The sequence below is a fragment of the Atta cephalotes genome (genome assembly GCF_000143395.1).
Source record: "Atta cephalotes unplaced genomic scaffold scaffold00005, whole genome shotgun sequence".
NCBI classification, from domain to species: Eukaryota; Metazoa; Arthropoda; class Insecta; order Hymenoptera; family Formicidae; genus Atta; species Atta cephalotes.
The window spans coordinates 1,790,295-1,803,275 of record NW_012130069.1 but is presented as its reverse complement, the minus strand read 5'-3'; the positions used below and the strand labels follow the sequence as shown (position 1 = coordinate 1,803,275).

Here is a 12,981-nt window from a genome sequence, read left to right as displayed (position 1 = left end):
ACTACCTACTACTACACACACACACACACACACACACACACACACACACACACGCGCACACACACACACACACACACACACACACACACACACACTTATTCTATATAAAAAACTTGTATAGTTGTCATTTTTATAGTTGCTATCATATTATGTTTTTCTCTGAGCGTATGACTAATCTTATTCTGCGGTAATTCATGATTTTGTTTTATTAGTATCGCTTACGCCTTCAGTTTTTCTTCTGAGGTTCGATCTCTGCAGCGTCGCGGCAAGCTCGTTCTGCAACCTGGATACGACAGGGCTATTGTCCGACTCGTCAACGCCGTTTTTGTCGCGACTCGGCTGTTGTGGCAAGAATTCTAACCTGGATGGCTGTTTCGTCTCACCCTCGTATGATCCTATCCTGATGGCCACCTTGCCGCTGGGTAACTTTGAAGGCTGAGCGCTGTTGATCGGCGAGACCGGTGCAACCGAGTTCTTTGCGAGTTCCGCAACAGGACTCGTCGCGACGTCCTTGGGAATCTTGCTTGCAGTACCACCGTGTCGCGGACTATTGTTCGTCGAGGAAGGGCTCGTCACTGGGAAGTACGTTGGCGGTGGTTTCGGCACTGTATTGGGCGTCTCCTTCAATTTGAACGATTCAATGCTTTGCATCTCCACTGAGTCGTCACTGTTCTGATTTTTAGAAGGAAGCGGAAGCGGAGGCGCTGGCGGTGGTACTGGAGGACCTGCTGTTGTCGACATCGTTGTCTCATTGAGCATTCTCTTCTGCTGTTCCTGAGAATGTAACAAAATGTATTGTTACGTCGTTCTAATAAAAAGTTTGCAGTTTTGTTATGTTTGGATATATTATATATGTATACAATTTTTAAAATTATAACATTGTGCAAAAATAAAATTAGATATTAAAAAGATTTATTACACATAAAAGTATCATTCTATTGCTAAGAAAATTATAAATAATCCGTTTACTCTTTTTCTTTTAAAGAACGGTTATCTTTAACAAAGAATATTTTCTTAATAACAGTCTTAAACTTATTTATTAAAAAGAGAAAAATTCATTATTATGTATTCAAAACATAAATTTATTTTCTTTCAAAGAATAAAATTTTATTGAAAAGCGACTTTATATAAGCAAATCAAAGTTTTAATTTAATAATCTTGATTGAAGTATTAAATTTACTAAGATTCAGATTATATACTGTAGATTTGAAAATATCAATTTTTAAAATTTAAAACAAATAATTAATATTTAAATAATAATATGTGTTTTTCTGTATGCACATTACGCGTAATTTAAAAAAACTATGATTAAAAATTATTAAGATATATGTTCTAAAATAGAATATGTTATATTTTCAAAATGTATTCTTAATTTGTCGACAACAAAATATTAAATGTTTCACAAATTAATAAACTATCCTTGGATACACGTGCTAGAGTAAATTAAATTGCATATTAATGCTAATTGTATATTAACGCTGATTGTTTTGTATAATTACTAACGTTGTAAGGAGTGATTGTGACCAGCGTTTGTTTCCTTATTGAATCGATTGTATTATTCGCCTTCGAGTTTTTATCCATATTTAATTCTGAATATTTCTAACAATATTTGTAGCAATAATGATACAAGAAATTTAATACATCATGTATTCTCATACACTCTTCACGTGAATTAGTTCTTTTTACTTGCACTTTTCACATTCATCATACATACATCGAACGATCACATATATTATTTTCTATTAAATTCACATGTACGAAACAGACTTTGTCTCTAATATATATAGATTACATTACAAAACAATCTTATTTATGGCAGTGTTCATTGAACTTATTTCTTAATATCTTAAAAATCTTCAATTTTTTTCATAAAATTTCCTTCTTTCCTTTTCGGAGAAGCAATTAAATAGAATTAGTCGTGTTGATAAAAATATTTTTTTTTACGTATTGATGTTTCGACGAATATTCTCTCCTCTCTTTGCTACAAAATGTACTTCTCTATCCTGCTATTTTCTTCGAATCACGATCGAATGGTGATCACGCGTTTTTGCGGTATCTATTTCGCGGACCGCCGATCGCACGACACGACAACCGCGGACGGGCAACTGAAGGAACGCAAAAAGAGCGCACGTTACGTCGCCTTACGCCGGCGTTCTTATGTAAGCCCTATTATTTTGCACATCCGCCACAATTCGTAGGAAACTGCAGTGTTCGAGGCTGTGAGGAAAAAATGTGGCACAAGACCTCGCGTCGACGCGACGCGACGTGTCGCGTTGCAACTCCCAGTATCGGATGCCTCGTACACGACGTGACGATGCTATAATCACCGTCGCTGGTCTTACGACGAATGAATCCACGAAAGTCTCGATAACGATGATTAATGGATGATAAGACGGTAACATAAGCTGTCAATTGACCTTCTCGCTTGTGTAACAGTCACCTGCTCGCGGGAAAAAGTAAAGCAGTGATTTATCAACGATAACACGCTCAACTCTATTCGAAGAAAATAATATCCGGATTTCTCTTCGAAAAATGAGAAATATATACGCGCACGAAATCACTTTGTTGCAACACACTATGATCTAGAGATACACGTTTTAATCTAGAGAGACAGTCATTCCCGTTATTCCTATTATCCCGGCAATCCGAAGACACTCGAGATACCGCTTAGTTTTGAATATAGCTTTCGAATAATAATTATTAGTAATTAGTTTCCGCAGCAGGTATTATTATTATTATTTTATTATTATTATTTCGTTTATTATTATTATTTCGTTGATTAAACTGTCATAAATATTTCTACGTCAAAAACGATGTATTGAGAATGATTGTAATGCGCTCTCAAGTTAATATAATTAATTTACGTATAAACTACTTCCGCGATCAAACGCGGATCTATCTGCGATATCGCTCGTACATTTTACTTGCCGCGTGGTAATGCAAGAACTGAAACAAAATGTTGGAACATACGTGACTTTAAGGTGTGCAAACTGCTCGCTATCTCTCAACGTTTCAACAATACTACCGAGCAGCCAACGTGTGCACCACAGGTATACATACAAGTAAATATATCGGCGCGTCAGCAACGCATGCACGCACGCACACGTACATGATGATTACGTAGTCTATATGCCACACCGACGACGACTATTCCGGAGTCTTCATAATTTCGTGCTCTTATCTGTTTGCACCGCCGGATCGTTGCTTAGCGGTTGTGTAATTAAAAACTCGCTATTCGAGCCGCCAGTTAGCTACGCCTTGAAAATACTCGCAAGAAAACGATGAATGCGGGTCGAAAGATCTCATATCTTCGCCATCTATTCACTTCGACATCTCGTTAAAGCGAAATTAACTTGATATATGATTAAAACGGCTATTGTTTTCGAGCGTGTTATATATCATCCTTTCGCGCGCAATCGTTAATTTTACGTTGTTAATTACTATCACCTTCGGAAAATTATAGTAATTGATATCAGTGAAACCTTGCATTATACTTCAATTGCTTTTAATTTTTAATATTTGATAACTTATTGAACTCGTCGATAACTTTTGATAATTTTGATTAGTTTGACTTTTTACAATTCAATTTACGTTTCGTCTAAAATTGATTCATTTTGCAAGATCAATTTAATTTATTGCTGACATTATGACAACCTCATTTATGTATGTGTTAATACTTGATTGCAATTATAACATGCAATATATTACGTCACTAATCGGTTTGAAAGATACGCTTATCATTGAACAGTACATCAGACTGGCGTCAGGTAGACTATTGTTATCGCATGATGAAAGTTGGAGCTTCATGTATTTCAAATTCCACATGGCAAAGTAAATTCACGACTAATTATTTCTGTATACAGATCAGTACAAATTACAACATACGTAAAAACATATTCAAAAAGTACTAAAAGAATATTTTATTTTAGAGTTTGAAATTTAGAGTTGAGAGAATATTATTTTATTGTATTCCAAAATTTAGTTGCACAATTTTTAAATAATACGTAAAATGAAATAATTTTTTTTACCTTCTCCTGAACTTCTTTGGGCACCTGTTCCAAGGACTGCACTTTTTGTTGAGCAGAATTGAACATCTTTTGGTGTGCACGTTTAAATTCCTCCATCAGCTAAACAGAAAAAAACAAAAAAAAATAAAATATCAATTTTATAGTAGACATTTTTGAATTTAGTCAGCAGATTTAAAATATTCAGAACGTATATAACGATATTAGTGCGAATTTAACATATAGTTCACGCTACATATTAAAGAGTTTTAGAAATAAAAAAGATAAAAACGTTTATCAATAAAAATGCGTAATGAGGCATCAGTATAAATAATAATAATTAAGGCTGGATTGCATACGATTTATAGATTCCTTATACATGTGCAATTAATTATATATACGTAATTATAAGTAACTGACCTTATCATGTGTGACTTTTTGCTCCTGTGATCTCAGAGTTTCAGGATTCTGAGGTTTGCGATTATCCGGAGTCTTTTCCTTTAATGTTTCTGCTTTAGCAGCATTATTCATTCTCTGTGAGAAAGAAAAATAATGCGCGATATGTGATGAAATATAATAAATATAACGATAAATTAAAAATATTAATTATTAAAGGCAATTAATAATTACTCGAGATAAAATAAAAATAATAAATATACTCATAGAGAACGTAATTTCAACATTTCTAAAAATATATCTGTATAGAAAAAAATGAAGAAGATTAATACCGAGGAAAACAACTTCTAACTATTTAATGAGATTTATAATCTAGTCCATGGATAAAAGATTAAACTTTTTGCAGTACATTATGTCGCGAGGTACTTCAACTGATTGATAATGCTCATCAATTTCTATCGCGACAGACATGAAAAATATAAAATATAAAAGATATCATAGATAAACAGACCAATGGCAAAGATATCGCTGCAAAATAACGATTAAGATTAAAAAATTACGAAAAAATTATGTTCAACGAGAGAGAAGACAGGAAGCATCTTGATTGCAATCATGCAATAATATATACGATAAGAATGCATTATAAAAACTATATTGGAAATTACTTCATGTTTACTCTCAATCCTCGTGGTTTCGATCTTATCTCACAGAAGAAAAAATCCGAGATACGTGAGTTTATCTTGAATGTCAATCAATTTTACCTGCTGCGCTCGCCTCTGCAACTCCTGCGTGATGGCGGTGCTTAGATCGGTGCTGGCGATCGGAGATGTCCTGGCGACATCCTTACGCGGCGTCGCGTATGTGGCTGTCGAAGTCTCCGTCGTTTTGCTGGTAACACTGGAGGATCCGCCACCGATCGCCGATCCGTAAGAAATGGTGGATGCCGGCTCACAGGACGATGTTGATAGAGATGATGACGTCGACGCGGAATCCTTGCTGCAAGACGACTCAAGGCTTGATTCGGTCTCTGTCGAGCCGGTGCTGCCCATTGACATAGTGCTGCCCATTTGCATGCCCATGGCGTTCATTGGTTTAGTTTCTGTAATAATAGATACACGGTGATTCGCGATTGTAATATAAAACATTATATAGAAGTAGATGATCTTCTTAAATTCAAAGTATAGATCTTCATTTAAAAAAACATCGAAAAATATACAAGTATACAAATTTAATTTTAATATATAAATTAAAAATAATTAATATTTATTTTAATTATTTTAATTATTAAATTAATTTAATTTAATAATTATATTAAATTAAAAAATTTAATATAAAAAAATGACGAGCCAAAGCTAATTATATGCTAAAATTATATATATACAAATAATAAAACTCATGTATAAAAACAATGTTTTCAATTCTTTATTTAATTTATAATCTATTTGAGCCTTAAATCACATTATTAATTTAATTTAACTTAATTTAATTTGTTATGTACAAGCTTTAAATCAAATTATGTCTCTATTAATCTAAGAAAGAACAGTGTAAAAATATTTTTAATTCTTTTAGTGAGAGGATATGTATTTTATTTATTAAAAAAAGTGAAGAAATATTTATGTTTTCAAACGAATGGATAGCGGAAAGAGGACTTCCTTCGACTTGGCGCTCGAGCAAACGCGGTCAGTTATTATTCTAACGATGCTGCGAGAAAAGCCGTCAAACCTGCTGGCCATTTGTAAGGAAGCGGCGGCGGAGGTGCAGGTGGACAAACCGACTGATGCACCTCTACAGTCGTTATCGTCTTCCTCTCGGCTTCGCTCTGTCGCTGCATGAGTTGCAGATCCGTCAATCGATTGCCGACCGCTTGGTCGTTTTCCTGATGCAGAAAATTATTCGCGGCACGTAACATATCTTGCTTGTATATTTAATTATCCGATTACTTAACGAGGCAACATTTCAAGATGAAAAATGGCGTGATAACGAAAGTAGATCTTCTTACTTTGGAGCCATGATACATGGGTAAGTCATCCGCAGGCCCGTCATAAATTACGTCCTGCTGCCTCGCGTTATCTCGCCGATAAGCCAGCCGCCGATTAGCTTCGTCTCGTGGATTCGCGTCGAAATCATGCACCTCATAGTCAATCCTGGGCGCCACGGGGTCGTAAAGTGGCTCGTTGTCGATGTCATCATCGTAATTGCCACGCGGATTGAAATGATATTGCCCGCCCAGTATAGGCCGATGATTCTGGTTCTGGTTCGAGCTCTGATTAACACGAATCACGGTTGTATTATTCGGTTTACGCGACCATTCCGGCGCCTAGAAAACGATCAAATTAAATCCCCATGAGAAAGAGACATTGCATCTCTGTCTTTTAAGCGATCTTAAGTTCTCTTGCGTAAACGTAATTGTAGTTGTAAAAATTGAACAACCACACTTGAATACGAGGAGAATATCCGACTGTAATGGTTATAACTAATTGTGACCACTTACAATTACGTTTACGCAATTGTAGATCAGATTTTATACTTTGAAATTAATACGTAAAAAAGAAAGTGGATAACTCAGAACACACACACATACACACACACACACACACGCGCGCGCGCGCGCGCACGCACGACGCACACACATTACTATATTAATATTTTATAATTAATACACAAATATTAACAGATAAGTGCAAAAGCCGGGAAAAATTAAGTATTTTATTTGATTTAAAAGAAGATTTTTTTCCATTGATTATTATATAATTCAATTATTTTTTACATAATAGAGTTTAATAAAAAATTTTATAAAGAATATAATTAGTAGAATCTTATACAATTAATGTAATTATTCAAGAGTAGTTAATGTAATTATTAATTATTCTAGTGATTATTATAATTCAATGATTATTATTTTTTATATGATAAGTAGAATTTAATTTATAAAAAAAATATAATCAATATGGATTTTATACAATTAATGGTAATTATTAATCAAAAGTAATTAATTTAATAGAAATTTTACAGTTAATGTAACATAAATTTTCAAATATTTATTGTACATGCTCTGCTTTTCTAGAAATAATATATGTGTCGATGCATAGCGGTAAAAGCTGATAAGCTACTGCACTGTTTCTTATCGCGTAGAACGCGCTGCCAATAGGGTAATATGGTATATTACAACGATACTTTGATAAGAAGTACAAACTGAAGTAAAAAAGGTATATGAAGAATTTAAAATTCATGAGTCAAAATTCTCAAAGTTTACTAAAGCAAAATTTAATTTATATCTGTTTTCTTCTCGAAAAAAATTGCTTAGTGCAACAAGAAATAAACTCTTGGAGTTTTATATTGCGCATTAATATATGAAACAAGATATTCTATTTTAAAATTCTTTACCTGATCCACGTGCGCCCACTCCGAAGAACTGCAGCTGGTGGTCGACAGGGCAAGGGGGCAGCATATCCTATAACGTCATACACGGAAATAAAGCGGGATCTGTCTGATTATACAAGGCGTACCGATTTCTAAAGAGTGGAATTCATGGGACGCGCGTTTTTACCACCAAGGAATACCGAGGAAAACAAGGAACAGGATGAATGTTAATATATGTGGCGGTAAGGAATTCAAACTGCGGCGGACTCTATGATCGTTATCGTCGCGTGTCCTATTAATGGACCGACTTTCTCCCAGTATAAATTCATTGATGCCACTCGATAACGGTTAGCCACTGGAAAAGATATGTGCATAGCGTGTACCATAGGCAATCCGTTATTATAATTGGTACATCGCTCTGAAAAATTACGCGATGGGCGTATTAATTCTACTAAGTTTGATGTGCAAATGAACGAAATCATTGAGCACTAATTAAGCTATGCTTTCAATGATCAGCAAGATTTAATTTGATAATGTTACTATTTCTTTCTTTTTAAGTTAATAATTAGATTTGTGTTTACAAAAGTCTAGATTATATAAATATTATGTCATTAAGAGTGTGAAATGAAAATCTTATGTTATATTAGAAATGTTCTAATTCCTTTTTTTACATACTTTATACATTAGTAGTAATCACACTCAACAGCATTCTAGAATTAACTTAATGCTTGTTTGATTAAAAATGAGTTTAATGACTCATTTAAAATTCGAAATTAATTAATCAGAAACGGTCTTTTGATAAAATAATTGAAGGGTTTCCTGAGAAAACATTGCATCCAATATTTTTCTAATTAAAAACAGTATAGCCACCACACAAGCAATATTTTCCTATTAAAATATCACTTTTCATAAAAACGATAATGACAAGTATTGCAACGTTTTTGTAGGAAGTTCTTTAATCGAAGTTATATTGCAACTGACCTGCCGTTTCTGTTGCAGGCATCGTCGCGCGGATATCGCTGATGCATCCTGCCGTCGTGGTGATGATGCTGTGGCGAGGACGACGAGTTGTTTTGATGCTGCGGTGGCGGACTCGCAGCTGCCACGCTGGACGTTTCGGAATCGTAGCCACTGGAGCCGCGGGTCCACAATGGCTCGGGACAGTCGTAAAAGTGATTGGGAGACGTGGGTCGTTGTACCACGAGGTCGAGAATCGCCGAGCTGCGCATCACTTCAATGGCTCGTTCGAACGGAAGATCGGTAAGTCGTTGTCCGTTGCACCAGATTATCACGTCGCCGGCCTTCAAACCTGCCGCTCGCGCGGGACCGCCTTCCCTCGTGCCCTAAAGGTGTACTTTTTGTAAGCAAAACTAATGTCCTCCAAGCATTCATTTCGCATAGAATGCGAGCTTTTTAAAAATGTCGAATTTCATACATGCGAATTCAGAATAGATGAACCTTGTTACTTTATTCGAATTTATTTTAACTGATATATTTTGGTTTTTAATATATGTATATTTATATTAATTAACCCAGAAATAGGAGTGATTTTTATATGCCAATAGCAAAAAATGCAGCTTAATCGTAATAGTTTTCCTAACTTAGATAGGCTCCCGTTAGTTAGTTATTAATTAGGAATCCATACTCATTTTTTTAAATTTCTCCTAATTTTTTTTAAAAAGTATTTTTTTAGGAAGTAAATCTATATACATAATGATCTCAAATACTAATACAATAAATCGTAGAACAATTAATAATATACAATAGGTTATTTAATTAATATTAATATAATAATAGAGTGACTTTTAATTGGAGTGTAAAAAACACCCTCAGATAATTGTTTAAAATCGTAAAGAAATGAGGTGACTATTTCTTGGTTAAAAAATCTTATAAGTTTATTTTTATTGAAATAGTTTTAGGAATAATTCTTAAAAAAAGAGATTTTTATCAACACAGGTTAATCTTCGCGAAATCGAGGGAAAAATCTCACGAATACCAGATGTTTCATATGACATGACTACGATTAGAAATGTTATTAACTTGAACAGTGAGACCAGGTACGATGCCTCTGCAAACGCCGCAGCCCAGACGGCCTTTCTCGCCGACGAGAATCCGAATTCTGACTTCTGCGCTTGGTACACCACTTAAACCAGTTTCGTTGTATTGCAGCTGCTGTTGCTGTTGCTGCACCATGTGCCAGGTAACCGGATCGTTTGGATTGCTTTACAAGAATTATAAGAGATTTTTATAACGAAAGGATATCGATCGTGGAAAGAAGAGGAAACGCACGTACGCATGGTGCGCGCAAGGTTTTAATTAAGTTTCGATACTTACTCTTTTACGGGTATCATCCCAACGCCTGCAATACAAATCGAAAGCCATAAATTACCGCTATCAGCAACGAGATAGAGATTATTGCAACGCGCCGCGAGTATTACTGTTATTAATTATTTTTCCATCCGATCGCGAGGCTATCTCTACGCGGCACATGGAATGAAAGTTACATCCGAAAGACGTAACTTATATTTTGCTATATAACTTATATTTATATTAAAGATAATTAAGATGGAGACGAGATAGTTACTTCGAATTTTGAGCACCAGGACTTGCTGATTTTTTGCCAGGAGCGCGACCTCCTGGTGGACGGCGTCCTCCACCGGATAACCGTTTACCCTCAGGATTTGATCGCCTATCTGAAAGTGGCAAGCCGAAAGCAAAATCATTAAGCACGATGTTGATTAAAAAATTGGTATTAAATTGATAAAAATCGGTAAATTGTTGGTATTAAATTTGACACTTCACGTGTTTTAAACGGTCCATTAAAATTTTTGTGTCAATTTAATACATGATGAATATGTTGGAAAGTAATTCTAAGATGGTTCAATTTTCAACTTTTAAAAGATTTCATTCTTTAGAATAAAAATTCATTTTAAAAGTTTTAGAAAATAAATTTATGTGCAGATTGGTGCAACGAAAGAAGACAATGATTAGAAATAAATACCCTTAATCCATTTCTATGAGCCTCGCCACCCGGTTGAACATCACTGACGTAAAATCCGGCGGCGTATTCGCGTCCACCTCGTAATGAGAAACCAAAACCAGCATTACCGCGACGCCTCAGTCGTACATTTCTGGTCACGCCGATGACGGCCATCCTGCCACCTCCTGCCGGGTTCCCAGGACCTCCACCGGTCGACGATCCCGTACCAGCGCTTGACGCGCTGGAGGAGCCACCCGACCTGTCGTAAAAAAGACGTATATAAATAATATCATTTTCTGGTAGCTGAGCATAAAAAAGCCGACGAAAATTCAATTATTTTTTAAGAGCTTTCAACAATTCAAAAGAAATTTCGAGATTGCGTTATTCTGAAATATTCTAATTAATTTTGTAAAATAAATTTTATTCATGTAATATCTTTTTTCATTTCGCATATTTTTTATATGTTCAGAAATATTTATGTATATTTTTGGAATATATTTCTGAAATATTTTCCCTTTCATTGTGTAAGTCGATAAATATTTTCTCAGTCTCACAGCTACATCCGTCACTGCAGTACCATCGCGGTTTTATTTCACCTTCGCGAACAATTGTCTTGCAAAGATCCTCATTTTCTTCCTTCGCTTCGATGAACGAATAAGCGAGCGGATGGATTCTGTACCTTTGTTCGTCCCCCGCCATTCTTTTTCCATCGCGCTGTAAAATTAATGATCACACCTGGCGCAAGGAAGGAAGGCAAGCTGAGGAAGCGAACGTGGTGGCAAGGTGGAGCCAGCAGAGGAGAAATTGCGAAGAATTCCACGCTCGAAGAAGAAAGAGGAAGACGGACGAAGAATGACTTGGATCGAGGCCAAACAGAGACACTCTGCTAATGACGCTGAGAATTCATCTTCGAGGGACATTCAAAAGATTGCACGCGACATGAAGCGGCAACACGGATGCTGTAGGATACTAGGGGTGATACCGACTAAATGACAGCCATTAATGGAAAAGGGAGGTTGCTCCAGATTGACTTGGAGGAAACTGCTACAGAAGATCTTATAGAAGGGTTCTCCTTCTTGTCATTCTAGCCTCATCTACTGTATTTTTTCCGTGAAACAATGGCCGTGAACAATGGTATTCCGATATACACTACCAGTACTGAAAATCTACCCAAGCAGAACATAAAGCACGGTGTCTGGCTAGTTAATTCAAGGATAATTCCAGGACAACCCAGAAAAAATCCTGGTTTTTCTAGAATTTATCCATCGATTAATTTTCGTTATTTAATTAATGTTTATCAATTCGTGCAATATTATATGCTTTGTATTCAATTCAATATTAGAATTCTACATGAATGAATTAAAATGCTAACAAATTGGGAACAATATTATTTATTACTTTATAAACGAACATTAACACAAACAATTTTTCTACTATGTCCTATTTTAGACATTAAATTCAAGTTTCCTATTGATGATTTATTACATCTTTAAGGAAGGATTTGTGTTCAAACTTTTTTTTTATTATTTTTTTTTGCTCTAACTCTTTTAGAATGAAAAAAATGATAAATTTCAGATCAGTCCTGAAATTTCAGGGATTTTTCAGAATATATAAAATATCAGTATAATTCTAGAATTCAAGAATATTCGAAGACTGTTGGATACCATGATAAATCATTATATTAATATCAAAATTATTTAAGTTTTAAAAAAAAATTATTTAAAAGACAAATATGATCAGATATAAAATCTCTCACACGGTGCTATGTAAAAATACAAAAATTATAATTATAATATGACTAATATTATAATTAATGTTTTATCAATAAAATTGAGTGTATTCATTGGCAACAAAACATATATATATATATAAAAGTTATATAGAAAGATTCAAAAATTTTTCTGGCATCTATAAATATCAGTCGATAGACTTTCTTCATCAATAGTTATAGTTATTTCTTATCATTGAAAGGTATGAAAATTATGTTCATTTATACATTAATTAATGTATAATAAACAATTTTCTTTAAAATAAATCCTAATTGATTTGAATAACTTATTATTTATCAATTATAATTTTTTTTAAAAACATTGAGATACACACACACACACACACACACACACACACACACACACACACACACACGACACACGTACTACGTACACGTACTACGACGACGTACTACTACTACTACTACGTACGTACGTACGTACTACGTACGTACGTACACGTACGTACGTA

The 12,981-nt window shown here is 34.7% G+C and overlaps 1 protein-coding gene across 1 annotated transcript in view; it reads right to left on the bottom strand.

Annotated features, from left to right (window-relative positions):
- Positions 1–12,981, bottom strand: part of LOC105626272 — a 49,594-nt gene that overhangs the window by 736 nt on the left and 35,877 nt on the right. Inside the window, exons 2-13 of the mRNA XM_012207576.1 lie at positions 10,762–10,999; positions 10,345–10,453; positions 10,095–10,119; positions 9,801–9,981; positions 8,742–9,103; positions 7,785–7,851; positions 6,400–6,717; positions 6,123–6,276; positions 5,162–5,499; positions 4,425–4,538; positions 4,041–4,127; positions 223–774 (exon numbers count right to left, since the gene is read on the bottom strand). Coding sequence (XP_012062966.1) covers positions 223–774; positions 4,041–4,127; positions 4,425–4,538; positions 5,162–5,499; positions 6,123–6,276; positions 6,400–6,717; positions 7,785–7,851; positions 8,742–9,103; positions 9,801–9,981; positions 10,095–10,119; positions 10,345–10,453; positions 10,762–10,999 — 2,545 coding nt within the window. The remainder of the gene's footprint in view (positions 1–222; positions 775–4,040; positions 4,128–4,424; positions 4,539–5,161; positions 5,500–6,122; positions 6,277–6,399; positions 6,718–7,784; positions 7,852–8,741; positions 9,104–9,800; positions 9,982–10,094; positions 10,120–10,344; positions 10,454–10,761; positions 11,000–12,981) is intronic.